We start from the raw sequence: 22,076 nt of genomic DNA, 5'->3' as shown, positions 1-22,076 counted from the left end.
AAAGTGTTCGGCGTTATAAGGCCATCAAGATCGATAGAATCATTAGAGTGATCCAAAACGAACATCACGTTGTTGGGAAAAAACGCAATGATATTGACATAGCTATACAGTGGATATCTATACGAATTTATATATATCTTTATAAATACAATAGAGCCTTGGTAGCTTATTACGTCTGTACATGTTACAACAAGTACTGCACTTTGAATTTGTTACATATCGTATTTCGAAAATCGTATGAACCAAACAAATTGGTCAATACAGCGGAGAAATTGTTTGCACGTTTACAGAGGTTATTTACTAACTAAAAAAATATCCTTAAATTCCTAAACTGAACCCACCTTCGCAACGAAAAAAAAAAAAAAAGGAGGAAAGAAAAAAGAGGAAAAGCATGAGAAAATTACCCCGCAACCTGTATAACCAACGCCTGAGAATCTCCTCTTAATTTTCCCGCCAGATGCAACGTGCATCTATCTCCCATCGACACAAGAGCGAATCTATGCACGATAACTCGAAAACAGTAGGCTACGTTCGGCATTCCTTGCCTGTAAACTGACTGACGTCAAAGAGGGAAGGATGGAAAGCACGATGCTCGATCGTCTAGTCGATGATCGTTAGGTAAAAGATGGTAGCCGATGGACTTCCGGAAGGGAGCGTAGGACGCGATGTCGAGTTTGGTCGAGCTCGGTTCGCACGGTCCGCGGGTGCGATAATCTTTGAAAATTGGCGCGATGCGAGAGCCGGGGCCGCATTCCACCGGTGCTGAAGGAAAAATCGAGGCCAGAGCCCGCGTATTACGCCCGTTGGTACCCGGTATGTACGTACGTGCATGCACATCTCCGACGTTTGCAACGCGGAGCACACGTGTACAGCCACCGAGCGAGCCGCGGTCGTTCGGCCCTCCTCCTGGCCGACGTCGTTCCACAGCCAGGTATTTACAGAGGCGAGCAAATAGTTCCCGAGGCCTCCGCGCTCCTCTCGTGACTACTGTTTTCAGTTCGTGGTCGACTTCGATCGACCTTTGATCGATCGTGAATGCACGTTTAATCGAGCGTGCATGAGTCGCACGGCCATGCACGCCGTTCCTCTGCCTTCCACCCCACGACCAACCAACTTTTTCTCTCTCTTCCTGCCTCTTTCTTCCTCTTTTATGCTTTCCTACTCTCTCCTGTTTCTCCTTTTTACGTCCGATGTTTCGCTTCGCTCCTTCGGCTCTTTTGTCCGCCAGACAAAGTCACTGTGCTTGCTCGCGACACAGGACACCTCCGTTTTGTGAACGCAGAATGGCAACTTTTTTCATGTTTTAAATTTTACAAAGTCGCAAGGTAAATCGATGGGTAATTGGGTTTGCCTCGTGGTTTCTAGATACTTTGGCCGTCGTAAGTCCGTTGTTGTGGGAAGAATCGCTATAGTCGCGTGATTGGTATATACAGTGGCGGACAAGAGGAAGTTTAAAAGTTAAAGCGAAGGAAATATTGTTCAAGTGAATTATAATCGAGGAGTGCTATTAACATTAAAAATTAAACTTTTTTCGTCCGTCATTCTAAATCATTTTGCACGAGTCTTGGTTTCACGAGAAAAGGTGATCGTGGAGGATTAAGGTGGATTCGAACTATTCTTGTAGGTGTTTGAGCAATTTTTCTGGATAGAAGAGAAACTGGAGCGAAAAGTACCAATAAACGCCGAAGATAAGATTCAGAACACGCGCGTTGAAACTTCTTCTGGGTTATTAATAATAGTCGAGGTATCATCAATTACGTAACATGCGGCAGCGTCACTATCTTTTTGCGACGACACGCGAAGACGCGTGATTCCAGGCGTACACACACGGTCTGTGTTAATTATGGTTACTCCAATAATACGATTTACCATCCTGCGTTGCTCCAAGAGCCATCAGCTCGTTTCGAGTTACACCGCTGCTACCAATAACACGCGTTCCCGTGCGCTGTTTCTCTTCGAAACACCGTGATTTCTTCCTTTTCTTTAAATTCCCGCTGCGCGTTAGCATGTTCCTTAATAAGAGTATTCGACGTTTTCACGATCGAAATTAAAACAACCTTAAATCGAAACATGAAATTGGATCGTGAGATCGCGCACCCCTACGGGTTTAACGTTTTCATACGAGCAGATCCGTCTTCCCTCATCCCTCGATTTACCAACGAGAATGTTGTGTCGCCATTCGGTCGTATAATCCCCCCATTGTGTCCCTTGAAAAATATCGCGATATTTGCGAATAATTAATAACACAAAAATAATTCGTACAGTCTCGTGTTATTTGCGGTGTGTTTGTATGAAAAATTCTTTAAGGACTTAATTAATGATATCTTGGCTTCTCAATTACTGCTTTACGGAAGTTGATGGATTTGTACCTTCTACGTTCTTTTAATGTCATTTTTCAAAAATCGAGAGTTCATTTTTAAATATACTTTCATCTCATAAACACGCCAAATACAGTCTTCTTTTCCTATAATTATTAATAATTATCAAGGCGAACCGAAACATCAGTAAGAAACTACCACGTAGAAATATCGTAGAAATATCAACAGCTTATAAAAATCTTCGTCTCTGTCACAAATTATTGGAATTAGGTTTTCGATCATACAGCGGACATAAGATCTAGATTTCTTCCCTGCAACTATTTCATCTTCTAAGAAGTTGCGAATTTTGTCCACATTACAGGTACATCTTTTGTTACATATCCGATTATACGTATACCGATTGTTATTAGGAGATTTTTCTACCAATATTCCAATAAAGCAACCATCACAGATGTCCGCGGTATTTCATGAACTCTTCAAATCCCTGGAAGATGTTCCGTGCCTCTCCTCCGAGGGAGTTCGTTTCAAGAAACTTTTCCTAGTTCAGTGGAAACGATCGTCGGTTTGGTAGCCAAAGAGGATCAGTTTCGAGGGCGAAACTGGCGAAAGAATAGCCTGCCGCAGGTGAAAGCGATGATCGTAAACGATTTTGAGACAGTCTGGACGTCGAGAGCGATCGCTCGAGGCCACGGATAGAAGAGGCTGTGTTTAAAAACGAAAAATTCAGCCGAGTCGGCTTGAAACTCTCTGGATCTGCGTTTGAATAGCTAATGTTGCGTGAGAGATGCAATGGCGGCAATTCTGCTTCGTCTTCTCTCGCTGAAAGTGGTATGCGTGAATGCGTTTCGTTGATCGACGAGGCGTATACGGTTCCATTAAATTCGGATACATGTATAACTTCAGGACAATCTTCCAGGACATCCACTTGATTTTTAATATCTTGGGACGTCGAGGATGCACGACGTAGCTTCTAAAAGGACTAAATTTGCAATACTTGTAAAACTATTTAATATAGTTTCGTACTTGGGGGTAGTCGTAATATCTTTTTTTAATGATTTTAGAAGATTATAGCCTATTTTAAATTTTAGATTAAATTATTCGAATACTTTCCTTTCGATTAGTTTAGATGAAAAAAGAGAATTTTGGTATCTTATCGATCCCGATTTGCAATTTCTATGTTTCATTGGATAGAGAATTTTAAGAAAGACCACTATTTTGACGTATCGAAAACCGAAGCTAATTACAGTACCTTCCTTAAGACTGAAATTTAGAATCAGAAATGATAACTTTGAAATCTTATAAATTTCTAACGCTAATTTGCTATTTCTAATTTGCAAGAGAATTGAAAAAGATACGTATCAGATTTTTTAGCTGCTTAGGATAGATTATCGTGCAAATTCACTTGTATGCGTCGATCTGGAACATCGTTATTTTTATATTATTCGTTGTAAATGATATAACATAAATTACATTACGATTTATTGCATTTATATGCTAATAACGAAATAAATTCGTATGTTGTCTTCAATATGTAGTTCGATACTTTAGTTCCTTCGAGTCATATTTATTCCTCTTGCGGTGTATAATTAGCCTAATTTAATCTGAAGAACGTTTAACATCTGTTTCTACCTATGTACACTCCTTCGTTTTATACGCGAAAAGCACTGTCTGAACGTACCACTTATCCTTATTATGTATCATACGTATCATTCCTTATTTACATATTCGCATAAACAGCAACAAACCCTACTACCATTACAATCCCATTAAACCCTCAAATCCAACCGCTAACATTACAACTGCCAACTTTTAATGTACGAGTACCTACATATTATATACTATATATAGACGAATATAATTAAAGTGGGACGATATATATAAAAACGTATATACAGATTGTGCTAATAAAATCAAGATGAAATTTACATATAAAAATATTTATCGTAAGAAGAAAACTGCAAGCCACGTATTTTACAATACAAGTATTTGTTCGTATACTTTGCAATACAAAATTTCAAGTGGCAGTCATAGTGATTATTAGTCGGTTATTTCGTCCATTCTTTGTTCAGTTCTACCATTAAATCCATTATGGCTCGATGTTACAGCGCAATGTTTCATTTACAATTTCTTTCCAATCAGTTTGCATTAAAAGCTCCAGCTCTTTAACACTGTGGCTATAAAAGAGAATTGCAAGGATTCGCTTAATATTTTTCTTTCCATCTAGATTCTACAATTTTATGAAATTTAGCACACTGACTGCCACGATTGCTATTAAAATACGATAGATAACATCGCAAATTAATAAAAGTACGCTATTCAGCAATGCGTACATACAACAACAAAATTTTACTGCAACGTGAAATTAAATATCAACGTATAACATCCGAACGTTTGGTGCCTAGAGTAAAACATAAAATATGGTTGTCGACCTGTTAAAAAAATTAAATACCGAAATACAACGTTATAGTAAACTGCTGCTCGCTCCCTTAACCCAACCACTCTAATTTCTATAAATTCGTCCTTACCCTCTCGTCTTCCTGCACGATTTTCCTTCTAAATATTTGGCGAGGAACGCTCGTGCAACATACACTGCCAATCTTCAAGCTCAGAAAACTCCGCCAAGGATAGATACAGCTTTTCGAAAGGACGAGAAATCCTTGAATGACCTCGCGACGAAAGAATGGCACGGGCCGTTGACTCGTTTTATCCTATCTGCACTGGTTAGTATACCTAACCTAATATATAACGGTCGTGTCCTTCGACCACGCAGCAACCGAGACCGCTCGGTTCGCCCTCGCAGGATCTCTTGTGTGCTCGGACGGACACGCGATGCAATGCAGTCTGCTGTTGGCCGATAGCTCGTTTCAAGAGGGACGCAAAATGGTGATCCCCGTTTCGTTCGTCTACGCTATTTTCAATGCTTCCACTATCTCTAAGCCACGATCGATTCTTTTTCAAAGGAGGCAAAAGGAGAGAGCTCGAACGTTTGCTCCAGTTACGAAATGTTCCGAGGAAAGAGGCGCACGTTACGCGTGTTGCGTATATGCGTTTTATTATAATGTTACAGCGCGTTAGGTGTGTTACGGACAGCGTCGTTATTATCCTTATTACCGGTGGACCGTGAGTCAGGCAAAATTACTGCCGGGAGAAATTAGTTTGTCCATCTGCCACCATACATGTGTGTGTGTGTGTGTGCGCGCTTGTTACTTCCACCGTTCTTGATTGCGTTTTCATGTTTTTCTTGGAAAATTTAAATCTTCTTTTTCTTCTTCTTCTTTTGGTACGTTTTTGGAGACAGTTTTTTAACAGTACGCGTGGCGAAGTAGTCTGCGTATATTTGCGTATACATGGAGTTTGAAGGCAATTATAAGGTTGTGATTTATTGAAATTTATGAAAGTAGCGGATGATAGATTTACAGAATGTTTCCACTTCGAAGATATTTAAACTGTAGAGGTTTATGTGTAGAGGATGGCGGACGGACGAGATTGCTCGTTGTTGAAACCGTCGAATATATTTAAAATGATAAATTAGTATACAGATAATATTCGCAAAGACGCTCGTACTAACCGATTCCCTAAGACAGTATATAAGTCGTAAAATAGGATCGTTAATGACTCGTTAATTAGATCGATAATTCGATGATAACTGGTTGATAACTGATCGACAACTGACTGTAACTCATTTCCTTGCGATCGCGTCCGCTTATTTATACTGGTGGGAAGAGAGTCGGAAAATTCAAGTTCGTCTTTGTTCGACGATTGCGCGTAGCGGTGACATTGTTTTACTCGGAGTTTATTTATTCTTACATTACGTGTATCCTAACGATCTTGATACTCCGAGGCAAAACAACAACATGATTTGAATTATCCTGTAACTTATGTGCCGCTACAGAACGGACGAAAGTATGTAAATGGAAGTTTGTTTTAGGGAAGAACATTTCCCTCGATTTCCGTACTATCGAAGTCTTGTTTATCGTGTTAAACACTAAGTACTGGAACACTATGCGATAGTTGGTGTAGGCGCAAAATTGTCGAAGAACGCAGTAATTTGTATATCGTCTTGTCAAAGTAAAATAGAGAAGTCTGTAACTTTAATTCACTGATATTATTGTTGGTAGATTATTATGCAAGAGGATCCTCTGATAAGAGCAACGAATAGAATAAATGGAATAAATATGATAAAAAAGGTCTATTTTACTGATACTCGTACACAGGAATATCAATTTTAATCTTTTCTTTGACCACCGCAATGAAACAATACTTGTAACATGCCTACGTTAAAAAAAAGTAAAAAAAACACGAATATTATAAAATATTATAAAACATTCGACCGAGTGACACGTCATTTGCGGTCCACTTTCTGATTCATTCATGGCGTCGAGGCTTAATTAAAATGCACCACGGCCTGTCGTTTTATCTAGATACAAGATAAATGCGCCAACTGTACCGTTAAATTAATTAAGCAATCACTTTGACTGAATCCAGATTCAGCTATATGTAACATGATGTAACGCATCTTAGTGACGGACGGATGAAAAGCTGAACCTGCGCCTGCGGTTTGATTAATCTCTAATTGCCTGTTATTAACACTGACAACTGTTAACATAATCAATCTAATCGCTTTTCATTACCTATTCAAGTATCAAATATCAACAGTACTACGTTACATTGTATCTATGAAACCATGTATACGCTTACGTTCATAGATCGTGTATATTATTTTCTACAGATATTTTCTAAAAGAAAACATATCACCCACGTTATCTGATGGATTCTGTAATTTATTATTAATGGAGTCGTCAACTGGTCGACAGTGATTTATGTTGTTTCAGTATTATATTATGTTACTGCTTATTAGATGATAGTAGTCAAATTTAGGACATCCATGCTAATAACATATAAGATACAAAGAAAATATTTAATTGAAAGAAAAAGTATGGAAAAAATACCGTATAATAGCGTCTATTCATTTTTAACTCGTGAAATGTCAAGTTACGAAAATTTCCTTCATAGAAATGTGATTGTTTTCAATTTCTATGCTTCTGGAAAAGCTAATAGACAACGATAAATGTGACCGAAAGGAGCGAAAGTTTAACAAACAGATTAATGCAACGATGAAACATTATCGAATGTGGAAAGCGTAAAAACATTACTATACCGTACTGGTTGCTATAAAAACATTTCCATATCAAACTGGTTACTATAAAAATATCACGAACTGTTTACTATGTAAATATTATGAATCGATCTGTTTATTGTGAAAATATTTTAACTTGTTATGAAACTATTATACCGAGATAGTCGCTGTACAAAAATATTACCACACTAAATTCCTCAAATAACGATTGCCTCGAGACAAGTTTATTAGAGAAAAGACAATTTTCTCATACAACTATTTTCGTCGCTTTTTATCGACCGAGAAGTTGAAAATTGAAAACAGGCTCGTAAATAACACGACGAACGTCTCTCGTTAACAATGACGTTTCCTCAAATTTACATGTGACTCCAATGAATCTTTTGCCGCATTGTTCTCCGACGCATATCGTTTCAGCATGCCAGGTCAAACTTCGTGATCGATACCTAGCTGAAAACAGTTGCCAAACTTGTCGCAGAACATAACGCTAGATGGGTTTAATGCTCAACGATTGGTTCCATTTAGCGAACAAACACGATACGATTATACTTTCGTCTGATACGTACTCTGTTGCCAAGTGAACAGGAAACGAGATTAGGAAACGTTGCATCGATAAATAATAATCTAAATAATAATATATTTTTATTATGCTTTAGTATATGAATGAAAGTTACGTAGAAAACATAGAAGTAATCATACGAGATGTAAATGAAGTGTTGTATAAATTGCATAATTGACTATGAATTAAGTATTCAGTAATTAAGCCATTAATCTGTCCAGTAAATAACATTAGAAATGTCATAAGTAACACGGTTGTAAATTAAAAATTGATGGAAAAAGTAATATCGATCCACGTTTCGTAACTGCTCCTTTAGACAAGAGAAATTTCTTTAAACAAAGTTACGTAAGCAATATGCATTATATTCTTATCACTATGATAGATGATAACGATGATTAAAAAATGTTTCACGTTATATTTTATTAATTGATTCGCAATTTAACATTCCACGCGTTGTATTTCGCTAATTAATTTAAATAGTATACTTTGTTAACCATAAAAGAACAGACAGGGACTTTGTGATTTTCGCTTGAAAAACATAAAACAGCTATTTCATTTTTCGTATCTTTGTAATGCATCAAACAATTAAGGAAAAGAAAAAGTTACGGCCTGTTGTAAGAAGCAGAATAATTGTCACTTTTGCTCGCGGGCGAACATTTTGCATGGAGGATTATTAAAGTTACATAGCTGTCGGCGAACAGTGTTCTCGCGAACGAAGAGAAGGCGCACGGTTCAAGGTTTCCTTAGGAGCCTTGAACGTAATTCGTGTAATTAACTCACAGTGCGTCAACGTCTTTCGAAAGATTTTCGGTGCTACGAGTTCTCGCCAAACGCAAACATTCCTCGGATGAATTTGCTCCAATGTTTTTGTTTACAAGTACTGCGAATTACTCCACGTATAATGTACTACAATTTTTCATAATTCATACTTTACCACTCGAATATTTATCGATTTAATAAAAACCAAGAAATAAAATTGTAATTGTATTTTCTAATTTCTGAAGGTAAAAACATTTTTCAAACACGACTTTAACAAGAGACGTTTAATAAAGACGCACGTATAAGTATATCGTGTAAAAGTAAAATTCTATTGTAATCGTATACGTTTAGTCTATTGGTTTATAGCGTTCTTATCGGAGTTTCATAGTTATCTAAGTTCAGTAACATTAACGTGATTTTTTAATTCGAGCTATGTTTAAATTCTCGGAAAAATAAAGGAAATATTAAAATATTCTCTAAAACAATTTCTTCCACGAAATTATTTAAACATATTTCTAGCATCCTACAAAGATTTCCTAATTAAATTTATATATTTAAACTGCTAAGTGATATTTAAATATTCCAATGGAATTTATATATAAAATATACAAAATAAAATAAAATAAAATATAATTACAACGGAGAAAATTAATTACCTTCTTAGGTATATATGTCGACTCACGTTTGACAAAAAATTAATTGAAGAAATCTTCTTTTTTGTTTGTTAATTAATATCGCATCAGCTGCTGAAGCTACTAGCAACACGAATTACAGATACATGCGAGTACCTTACTTTCTTCTTTCACGTAATTATTACATAATACACAGAGTTCATTCATTGTATACGGATAAAGGCAGGACTTACGTGTACTCAAATAAGGTCACGTTAGCATCAGAACGATTGTTTTTTCAAACAGTCGATCGGTTTCCGCGTGCGTGCTAGGTTTATTGACATTACCTTAATATCGACATTGCTAGCGTACCTAAAGTTATTCAACTTGACGCAGTTATATAATACGTGTTCGATGATAAACGTTGTATTGGATTCTTCGGTGGTATTTATCCATTAGGTGATCACGGGTAAGTTTTATGTCTAGTTACGACTACTTTGTCACTTCTGTTTATTTCGTTGTCCTTTGGTTTAAAGATCAAGTCCTGAATTAATTCGTTTGAGATTTTGGATCGCCATTCTTGTAACTTCATGTCGTTGGTTCATTAGTCAGGTGTCATTAATTAGGTTTACTCTTTCGTCTTCCGGTCTTATCTTTTAGCGGTAAATAGCTCAACACGACAACCTTTTTATTTTTATCTGCATGACGGATCGAACGTTGGATTTGATTTATAATCTGGTTAGATGTTTCGTCTTTGAGGACTTGCAGCAGACTCGGGGAGTTGCTACGTATTACCGTATTTGCATAATTGCTTTTTATTGCTACTTCTATTGCCAGAGTAATCCCATGCGGTAATCTTGTGAATTTATCTTGTAGATAAATACTTGATAGTTGAGTTTTGATCTTTAATTACACAAAGCAGTGTACCGTTTTTTTTTTTGAAGAAATCTTATGGTATACTGTAATAATTAATACTACAATGATATCGACAATGTACTAATAAATCGGATGATAAAAATAAACTGGCAAGGTTAATGCAAGAGAAAGATGGTAGTCGTGAAACATTCTTTCTCTCATTACAGTAGAAGCGTATTTTTTTCTTACTCAGCGGTCGGACAATTTCCTTCTTTTCTGCTTTTACTATAAACGCAGCCGTACTGTTATCCTCTGTAAATTACTACGAAAGCAGATTTCTTCGCTCATTCATTGTCTGGATATTTCCACAGAGTAAGTTACCTGTTTTATTTTGTTACAACCTCTTAATAAAGCGTTTTTTACCGACTTCTGTGGGAACAGGCGATTTCAAAGCTTATTAAGAATCAAAGATTCTACGTGCACGTAGAATAATTAAAATGTTAACAGTCAGTTAACGAGTCGAGTACATAGTTAGCCCGAACGGCAGGTAGAATTTACTTTACGATTAAGAGATTTCGTAATGAGATTTTTCTATTGAAATTGACACGAAAGCGTTTCTAATCGATAAATCCAGATCTCTTGATAATTTCCATGCTCCTCTGTCAATAAGAATCCAATTTTCCGATTGAATTTTGTGACAATACTTCGATGAAGAATTTTAAGACCAGAGTGTGTCATTAAGTATTCAAAGATTTAATAACGTTAGATTCGCGCAAGTGAGACGTGCGATAGAATGGTCGGGAACTACTTTTGAATCGGATATTTTATTGAAATCTGCTGTCGCAGTTTAATCGATAATTTTCGAAGCAGAAAACAGCTGTTCCAATGATAGAAATGTTCATTTTATACTAAAGTGTTTTTACATATTCCACGATATCGTATTAATATTTGTAAATTAAATACAAAACGAAAAGCAATAATACATTTTATCCCCACATATAATTTTTCACTTTCGTTCAATTTCATTCGTTTGAATTTCATATACAATTTATAAATTACAACGTTTCATATATATTAAAATCAAATTAACTTAACCTTCTCGCTACCACCGTTCAAGCGACAAATTGTTGTTTACAGCCCGAGTTTCGAACGCCCTACATCGTACACAATACCACATATTAAGTTGTCCGAAATGTTTCTTTCGCTTTATAAGGAAATAATAGACGCGCAATGTTTTTTGTTTTATATCAGTTTACTGAATTACGCACGAACATAACAATAGAGATAGAACGAAATGGTTCACACGTAATTCAATAAAATAATATAAAACAGAAATTCTTGTTCGTCTATCATCACCTTATGAAAAGAAAGAAACTTTTCGGACAACCTAATATATTTTTACCGATATTTAAATGATAGGCAGACGATCCAAGCGGGCTTTTAAAGCGACATACGTGTGGCTGTGAAAAGCAACTAGTGCGTCGCATAAGGGTTAAGATACTTTAACATATAGAGAAACATGAATCCGCGTAAACATTTGCACTCCACTTTACTTTATTTAAAGTCTAGCTAAGATATACTTATTATCAGATACAATTACGCACGATCAAATACGACAAATCTATTTTGCAAAATGCCACAGAAATAAAAATTTCTAACGTCTGGAAAACCTCGCCGATCACAATTTCAATCGTTAACCGTTCTTCCATTCATCGGTAATGCCAGGATTTCAGCGACTCTAACACCGAATTCCCTTGCAGTTGGCGTTCTTGTCGCAGAAAGAGTCGGACGACGTTGAGAATTCCAGTTGTCGGATGCGTTCCGGAGCTCTAAGCGCGTCTCGAATGATTATAATTATTGCACGTAGAAAAAGGCCGCGGGCGCTTTCCAAGCATTCTGCGTGCAGGCCAGGCGTAATGGTATTTTTGCGTTCTAAAAGCCGCAAAAACTGGACCGGTGGCGGAGAAGCTTTCGTCCATTCCGCCTATCCTTCTCCCTTCTTTCTCCCTCTTGCCTTTTTTTTCCTTCCTTTGGCCGTTTCACGCACGCACGACCATTAATCTGAGAAACGAAAGTCCTTCGAAGGAACGAAGCGAAGAGGAAATGCCATGCCGCGTGAGTCCGATCCGCCTGGCCTGTACGAATCGCTACACGCTGCTATACGCGTGTAAACGTTCGTCGAATTTGACGTCAGAATGGGAAACTGGTGATAATTCGAGACGAGGTTGTCGTTCACTGCGTAGGATGACTACGTTACGATGACTAATCAATGCAAATAGGTAAGGATTACGTGTGTGATTGCTATTAACGAGCAGGAGTTTGCCTTAGTCTTAGAAGAATCGTGTAGTAAAATGTTGATTATTCGAAATTAATTACGGCATATCCAGTTTGGATGATCGAATTTCTTGCACGAACGAATAGTAACTTTGTTTTCGTACGAAGGGAAGATTGTATATTTTTAACTACTTTGTAAATATCAGTATCGAACGAGAGACAATTTCTCCTCTATAAAAGACAGAGTAAACAAATTTTATCAGACATTGCGACTGCTACAATTGCGAAGTCAAACTAATCGTTCGTCCAACGATCATGAAGCTCGATACAACTTGTTACGATCGTTCGATCGTCGATAAAATCAAATAGAGTTTTTTTAAATAAGGATAGAAAAAGTATACTATGTGTATTCGTAAAAGTATCGAAGACGAATGCTATTGGTAACTAGTTCAGCAGCTGGTCCTATCTTCGTTCGCGGTATCTTTCCTTTCGGTAAATGAGAAGAAAATTTGATAGCAACGAGTGACCAGTGTTGCGATGATCAAAATTTTGCTGTATTTAACTCGTTGGCTGCCTTAGAGCCCATTTAGAAATTATAAAATGAAGTTTGCTAGAAGAACGATACAACTGGAATTATATTTTTTAAATGGTTGAGAAAATAAGAAGCGATCGAAAAAACGAAATAACGTTCCATATTAACTTTATTCGTTCTTTATATAAAAAAAGGTAGCTCATGGTGCAGAAAACGTCATTGCATTAGCGTGTAAGAAGAGATCTTGTCGTCTTTTCGAAACTTTTAATCTCTTTCTCTAAACGAGTAGCGGAGAAAGTATAGCAGAACGATCCAGTAAATAGATTGTATGTCCTCCGATATACCGTGACGCCTATCGTGCGTAAAATTTCTCAAGGTTTTCCCGATAAAAAGCTGAAAGACGGTGAAACCGCTCGTTCGACTTAATAGTTGCATAATTTAATTCGTTCGCGGGATAGCATTTGTTGTTCCGCAAATTTTGCAACCTTCCGATGAAAAATTTCCATTCTTCTACTTTTGTTTCTTTTTATCATTAGCTGACGGTACATTAGCAGGTTCCCCCAACGTTTTACAGTGTATCTTAAAAATTACATCTCTCATTAGAACGTTACGTTACATCTTTCTTTGCTTCGTTACAAATATAAAGACCCCTGGTGCGTGGCTTAATTCAAATTCTCCAAGTCTCGACTCACCACCACTGCGATTTTCAATCCACCGTGTATCATTTTCGTTGTTTCCTCGAACATTTCGTGAAAAACATAAAAATCTCGCTAAAACTCATACCTGCCAATGTTATTCCTTTCTGCCAATGCTCTCGCAGCGCGCGATACCAACCAATTTCACCGTATAAATATTCTTTTAATACCACCGTTGGAAAAACTTCGATCCCCTTTCAAACGTGATTTCTCCTCGCGAAATAACCAAGTTACATATCGAAACGGGAAAAAGAGAGAGAGAGAGAGAGAGAGAGAGAGATAAAGGAAAATTCTATACACGAATAGTGGAAAGATGATCGATGAGCGACGTGGAAGGGATCGACGGTAATCCAAGAAAACAGGATTACCATTGAACCCATTGAAAAAGCGGTATTCAATGGCCGATCCTCATCGGGGGGAGGAAAAAAAGTAGAATTATAAATCAGCCTTTTGTGTTTAACGTGCCGCAGTGGAAAACAAAAATTGGCTGGTGCAACTAAGTAGAAACCGAAGTGTATAACTCACGTCCGCGACTACGGGTAATATTTAACCATGACCGCGCGAACTTTATATAAATCCCTGTGTTTCGTGCATAAATCGGTTTATTCCTTCGATATTTTTAACGGCCATTGAAATTCGACGGAGGGCGAGACAATTTATGTTTTTCCCATGCTTTGTCTATTAACTTCGGTTTCGACACAGATCTATGACCCGTGTGAGCGGCGACCAACGAAACGGTGTGAAACGAAATTTTGACGAACGGCTGCAATTTTTGGTGGCCACCGTAGACCACCCACCCCCTCCGTACCCAGCAGGATTCCTTTTGTAGTCGGTAGAAGAGAGATTTTCGACGCAACAATGTGAACGAACCGAAATTTTACGATACGTCCATGGAGATCCATGGCTAGCGCTGTCTACCCCTTCGAAGCGCTGCGCTTCGTTTTAACGTCGTCATATTGGCAACGATCAAATTTTTCTTCGGTTAAATCTATCGTTCCAAAGTCGTCGTATGGCTATAATATCTGCGACTACGATACACAGCGTCGCTGTTAGTAGAAACTGATCCGCGTTTGGACAGATTTTTATTTCTACGAGCGACCGAAGAAACGAAACTCGAGCAAAAATTTCCTTCGCAGTTGAACGAACGCGGATTAAAATTTTACGGAAAATAAAGATCATAAAGTAATAGTAGACTACGCTTTGATTTTCCGCTACTGAATAAAATATATCCCACAGATTACAAAGAAATTTTTAAAAAACAATAACGAATAGATCCGAATTGTTTAATTTATCAGTACTTTTCCTGCACATGTATCTTTGCACGTTACGTGTTTTTTGCATCTCTATACTTGCCATAAACGAATATATGTATATCAAGAGGCTAACAACGAAGCAAGAAGATAATGAACTTAGTCTGATTGAAAGCAAACTCACGTTCGTTTCAACAGAAGAAATCGAGCATTACATATATTACCACCTAATAGAATCGAGTTCCTGTACGCAAATGATAATGGGGTTCCCGTGATGTGTTTCCGTATGCGTGGCCGATCTGTCCCGCAATTTCCTTAACTTTGCGGAACCGCGAAACCGGTTCGAACAGCTTTTTTCGCAATCGATTCGTCTCGGCTTCGCGATTCAGTATCCTTCGAACGTATCGGCCCGTTTTCTAGACACGCCGACAGAACGCGAGTACCGATTCGAATCGGCTCTTCCTCGCGTCATAGACGCCTCTGTCGATCGTCTACGTGAAATTGTTTGCCTAAAAAAAACCATCTCCCCTCTCCTAATTCTTCGGTGGTTTCCTCTTGTTTATTTCGACTTAGCGAGAGAACAACTCGAAAACTCGAAACACACGACCAGATATACCGCCGATGTTTATGTAAATTCTTACGAATATAATTTGTGCAAATGTTTGCGATGAAAAGTATTCATAATATAGCGGTTGTTATAATATTTGTTGGATAAAATCTATAAAATTGTTGTTTGTAGATTCCGCCTCTTCGGTTGTATCGGTAGAATGAATTTATTCGTATCGATTTGCATAAATATTCGCAGTTGACTTACGACATTGAGTAACCCTTGTCATATAAATATTCGATAGAAATTCAACAAAGACGAATTGTGTTTGATTAAAATTACAAATCCTTCCACTCTAATCGTTATCTTCCCTTCGAACTACCAAAATTGTTAAAATAGCGCGAAAGAAAGATACACAGGCGTATCGGACAACCATCCTCTGTTATCATTTGATTCGCATCAACTATTCGTGGAAAAGTGTACCGGATAATTAGATGATGAATTAATGCGATTAACGTAACATTATCGAAATGAACGGCGAACGTATCAGAAATTGATGGAACAGGTCCATTGGCTGGGGTTGGTGGCGTTGCCTTCAAGAACGCCATCAATCAGATAATGAACACAGGATCGTTGTTAACGCGTATCACACGGCGCAAACGTGGTGCGGCATTCTGTGCAATCATTGGTGACGGTTCAGTGGCGCGGATCGAGACTTTTTGCCGTGGCGTCGTTTCCCTTCGGCTTTTCAAGGACTCGTAATCTCCGAGAACCGGAGACGCAACCTTCCTGGTACTGGCTATTAAAAGCAATTTATTAATAGATTTTTTAATTCCATCCGGTGTTTTGATCATTCTCGTTTAAGTGGCACGACCTGTACGATTCCGTGACCTTTCTTGCACAATTCTGCCTTTTTTTTTTTGGACGAAATGTCCCAATTAATATTTCTTCGTTATTCAGGATATATCGAAGTACGTATTCGAAGTCTCGTTTTTTAATCTTCTTAAGTAAAATTATATTACACAGACCGTTACGACACCACGGAATAAATATTTTTAATTGTACGAATAAAAACAAGAACAGCACGAGTTTCGAAATAATAGAATATTTTAACTAAGGAAAGCAGAATCGAACCAACGTTATCGGTGAAACTTTACAACCAACTTATAACTTATTAGTATCGATAAATTCTATTAGATATCGTAATAAGTTTGATGATGTAACAAGTGAAATTTTTCACGATTTTTATACGTTATATCATCCTCTTGACATTTTTAATTACAAAAAAGGTAACAAGAGATACGAAATTAAAGCTGACTTTAATTTACCACAATAAATTCCCTATTATTTTGTGTAATACGATTTCTTGTCGTTGTAACGATAACGTTTTAATTACATTTTCGTGAAATTATTTTCACAGACCACAGATTTCCCACAAATGAATTTATCGACTAAGCTGATACTTCTTGTAAAAATATTGGAATAAATAATACGCGTATCTTCTACGTATCGTGTAACATTCAAAATTCCAAAACGCTGTGTTTTATATCATCTTTTTCTCTTTTTCAGATATCGGAGAACGCGCTTGGTGCCAGGTTACGTTAGAAAAATTGGTGAATGTTGGAAAAGCTTCGTTTCAATTATAGGAACGAGAACTAGTTATTTTTACACGCGTATTATATATACGCGCATCATGTTGAAATGTTTCGATGTCGTATTGATTACGACCGGAAACGATATTTGCAACGCACAAGAGAATTATATTTGAAATTTCATCGGCGCAAATGTAACGAATTATTATTTCGACGAAATTGTGTTTACAAACGCAATTTTGGTAAAACGTTACAGCGTGATTGTCGCGAAAATTAATCAGAAATTCGATATGCACGATAGTGAGCGATAATGATGCAGAGATATATTTAAAAACTCATAAGGATCGAGTAAAAAGAGATTTTATCCGTGAAAAATACGATTGTAAAGGAAAACTCTAGGTATTTATTTCTCATCATATATGAAAATCTTAATTGTTCGTTTAAATTGGTTTATATAAAGGATAGTTTTAATTATCAGGAATGAGTTTCCGAAAATAATTATATATACGGATATTAATTAAAATTTTATTTTTCTATCATATTTTCTCATTTATATAGAATAAAATACCTTACTGGAAAGTACAAAAGCAATGAAATATTAAACGTAACGATAGAAAGTTTGTGAATAATGTGTAGAATTTAAAAAAATATTAGAATACGACCAAAGAGTATATTCGGCTAGACGTATCACTGAAAACTGAAACATCGAAGAATCGATATTCGTGAATTAATATTCATCCTTTATGAATTGCTAATAACGTAAATCGCGTTTATAATTTACATGATAACCATAAATATCGAATATCTATAAATTCTTCGCCATTTATTATTAGTATTTATAGATTTTATGGATACAGAAGTCCTATAATACATCGATTCTTAATGTAACACATGTATAGCGATTATCATAATCGGACCATAATTCTCGAATTAATCATTTTGCAGTGCTTTATCATAAACTTTAAACCTTTATCATTTAGTAATAGAACGAACGAAAAAAAAAATACAATGGTTATTATTAATAATACATAATGCGAATTTCATTGACAGCAAATTGAAAATTAAATATATAATAATTTCTGTGCACACGATATTCCGAAACGACCGTTACGAAATTATATACGATTATTTGTATAGCAACCAGTATCCGTCAACATTTACCCATACATTCGACGCATAATAATAAATTACAATCATAACAGAGTTGTACCGCGTTTATACATCATTTATAACATTACAACTTCATTTGATAGCGGTACAATGAACAATAGCTGGCAATACAATCGCAATTTAAAGATAAACACGAACGGTATGTATCCAAATAAAATATCCTCCGTGCCATCTCGTTCGTTTCTAAAGCTTCGTTCAAATTAGTCAACGTACGTGGATTCCAGTAATTAAAATTCCTGCAACGTGAAATCTTTTTACCAGGCTGAAACTATCACCTGCTTGACTTGAAATATTCTTTCACGTTACGTCATATTATTTTCATTCTGTGTATTGCCAGTATTATGTAGTATTATATAGAATAATGCCTTAAATCGATTCGATCCTTTTGGAGGAAATATATTTTCTATATATATATATATATATATTATATATATTATATATATTATATTTTCTACATATGATATATCTAATTTTCACAATTATAATTTTTGTATAATTCTAATCGACGCTCTTCATAACGTACATACATAACTCTTTTCTTACGTAAACATAATATACATAACTACGTTGCATTTTATTTTTCATCCTCTTGAAATCGGAATTTTATCAGCGCTTTTTACTTCTCCAGTAATTTGGTGAATATTCATCGCGAAGCATCCTGTCTATATAATTGGTAAGCTATAATATAGTATCTTTACTAGTCTTTAAATAATACTGTAATTTATCACTTTTTCAATTATGTATAAATTTCTGAACGTATGGTCTACGCAATAAAACGATCATTTGGATTTAAATCAACTCGGAATTCAATTTCAACTCTTCATAATCTTGGTATCTGGCTCGTTACATTAATCGTATCGAATAAAACTACCAGGGACGGTTCTAATCGTCGATTTACATCAATTATACTCGTAAAACCGCACGACACATTTTTTCCCAACCGCACGACATCCGTCGCGTTTCCACTCGGCGAAGAAATTTCTTTTTTCACCTCTCTTTCTCGACTATCTCGCGCGATCTTTCACGCGATGTTGCGCCTACCCCCGTAACAGAAGCGCTGCGGATCGGTCATTTGAAGAGGCAGTAGCACGCAGATGGCAGACAGCGTGACGATGAGCCACTTCTTTGCCCTGCGTCAACGAATCGCCACGAAGACCGCCCTATTCCTCTCCTTGTCCTGTACAAGTTCTTCAGCAGTGCCGCCGTACTCGCCCGCCAGCTACTCTCCAATCTTTCCTTTCACTGCCTCGACTTCCATGGAACTCCGTGAATCGCGTTGTCAGCAGCCGCTTCCTCCACGGAACCGACGAGAGCGTACTGAGCGAGATTCGTAATCCCAGAAAATGTTTCAACGTACATACTATACCTATATATGTACAGTATATACCTTGGCTTCGTTTTAATCGGGCTGTCCTAGCTTCGATCGTTCTTTCCTGGTAACGAGAGTGATTGATCGGGATAGCGAATGTTGCGGGAAATTCTTGGCTAAATGGAAACTTTCAGGCGTTATTAACTCGTTGACTGCTACGTGAATTTTATATATTTTTCCTTGACAGCTACAATGGATTCAAATATACCACGCCATAACATTTAATTTCCGCAGAATATTATACCACGTTTTCCTCGCGATATCATCTAGGTCGTTTGAAAAAGATTTGTTAAAATCAGTCTACGTACATTTGAAAACGAGCATGTTCATATTTAAGAAATAGGCACTTTTAGCTCGTGTCTTGCGAATTCGATCTTTCTTTTGGAACGTTGTGGCTAGTTTCATCGGAAGTTGGAGAAGGTGGTGGATATCTAGAAGTTTTAAGCAACGCTAAGTCCGAGAACTGGAACCGCTAAAGTTTCAAAAGTTTTATTCTGTATAGAGTTGAATTAAGTTAATCGCGTGTGCATACAGAGATAACTACGGTGCATAGTTTTACTTCGTTCTTGTAAAACTAGCTCGTGAAAGAAGCTCCACCGCCTTTCGAAAATAAATGCACACGGTTTCGTTTGATCTTATGTTATTGCGATTAACTAATTTGTTAAAAATGTATTGCAAAAAATGTCTTACAAATCGTTTAAAGCGTATCTCCATAGATTATATAAATCGGTCGAATATTTCGTAACACCGACGATTAAAACTTAACGAACCTTTATAGAGATCCCATTAACTTCAATAGTGTTACCGGACTATTAATTCGATATAAAACTTTGATATAAGTTATCGAAATTACAAATGAAAAGACAACCTGGTCAATAAATTGTGGAAATTCGTCAAATTCGTTACTTACGATCGATCATTTTTCTGCTCTAACCCTCGATTAAAAGATAAAGAGCGAAATACGCAAATACAAAGTTACGAGATCCTTTTTCTTAAAAAGCCATTTTCTGCCATTTTTTGAAAATTTATGAAAAATATCAAACTGTCGCAGATAAGACATCGAATCTCAGTTAATCATAATTTCATTTGTAATTTATTCCTAATTTCCTACCATTCGGTTTAATATTACAATCTTATATCTATATATTAAAATTTTTAATCGTCATTATTATAATTCTCACCAACGTTTGCCGATCATTAAAGAAAGAAGCGCTCGTAGCCAAGAATATAACGCTTTCTCTATTAACGCCAAAACCATTTCCAGACGAAAAAGAAAGCACGTAAGAGATAAAAAATTTTATTTTCTCCGTTTCTTTCTAAACTACGATAGTTTCACTGACGATTAAAAACTGGTTTCCCTCGATTACACCGATGATCCATATTAAAATACAGGCGCGGATCAGCTTCCTAAAAGAAATGCGGCAGTGGAGCGAAAGAAATTTTTCTCATGTTCGCGGTTTCTCTTCCTTCGCGCTCTATCTCGATAAATTTCCCTCGAAGCTCTATCGTACCCCGTCCCGAATCATCTCCATATTCCGCGGATAAATTTTTTCGGTCGGCACTTTTTCGATCTCAGGCTCGAAGCGACGCACGCCGTGAAATTCGTTTCGCACGATGATTCATAACCTTTCGTGACCTACTCATTTACTCCTGAGTAACTACGCACCGTTCGTAACGCTGCTTTACCTTGGTCGACACATAAAATCGAGCGGAGTGAGGACTCGTTTCCTTTCCATCACACTTGGCACCGTGACGCACGTAAACGATAGTTCTTGTGCTCGATATCGTTGTGTTTCTTACCATTTCTTTTTACTATTAACTCGCTTACCATGATATATTGGGTATACCTAATAAGACGCAAAATTGATCGCCCTTGCTTTTTATTCGACCCGGTAATGAACGTTCTTTTCTATGACTTTGTAGGATTTGTGGCGAGCGTGGCGAAGAATTTTTCTGAATTTAATAAGATTTATTTGGATCCATAGGAATAGGCGATGCGATATTTATGAATGATAAATCGTGGTATTTGGTTAACAGGTATAACGATGGAAGTGAGCTGTTAAATAGAAAGTTAGAGAAAGGCGAAGAATTGTAATTTTTATTCTCATTCTTGCTCCTCTTATTTTTCAGGGAAACAGTTACGTGTAATTTATCTATCGGTAATGTTTCTTTTAAGTAATAACAATTTCAAGCAAGTGTTTTTAAGTATTCAAGCACGATGCTTTTTATATACACAATTATTACCTGGCCTTTTTATTATAATAAGTTAAATAACCGTTGCCTTTGTATTGAAATTTTCACGTTAATATCTTTCCGTTGTGATTCGTTTATCATTATTTAACAAACAATAATATTCGTCGCGCGAAACGAAAGGAACTAATTAAACAAATAAATGCTCTGTGTCGTTCTAG

The 22,076-nt window shown here is 36.7% G+C and overlaps 2 protein-coding genes across 3 annotated transcripts in view; one reads left to right on the top strand and one right to left on the bottom strand.

Moving 5' to 3' along the window:
- The window catches only part of LOC132909873 (prosaposin), a 296,649-nt gene extending 281,711 nt beyond the window's left edge, over positions 1-14,938 (top strand). Inside the window, exon 13 of the mRNA XM_060965037.1 lies at positions 14,927-14,938. Within this exon, the coding sequence (XP_060821020.1) occupies positions 14,927-14,929 (3 nt within the window). The 3' untranslated portion in view covers positions 14,930-14,938. The remainder of the gene's footprint in view (positions 1-14,926) is intronic.
- LOC132909915 (uncharacterized) overlaps positions 1-22,076 on the bottom strand; it is a 118,816-nt gene that overhangs the window by 79,441 nt on the left and 17,299 nt on the right. The window lies entirely within an intron of this gene.

The sequence above is a fragment of the Bombus pascuorum genome, chromosome 8 (genome assembly GCF_905332965.1).
Source record: "Bombus pascuorum chromosome 8, iyBomPasc1.1, whole genome shotgun sequence".
Taxonomy (NCBI): domain Eukaryota; kingdom Metazoa; phylum Arthropoda; class Insecta; order Hymenoptera; family Apidae; genus Bombus; species Bombus pascuorum.
The sequence above is the reverse complement of the archived record's forward strand: the minus strand, read 5'-3'. Positions and strand labels throughout refer to the sequence as shown.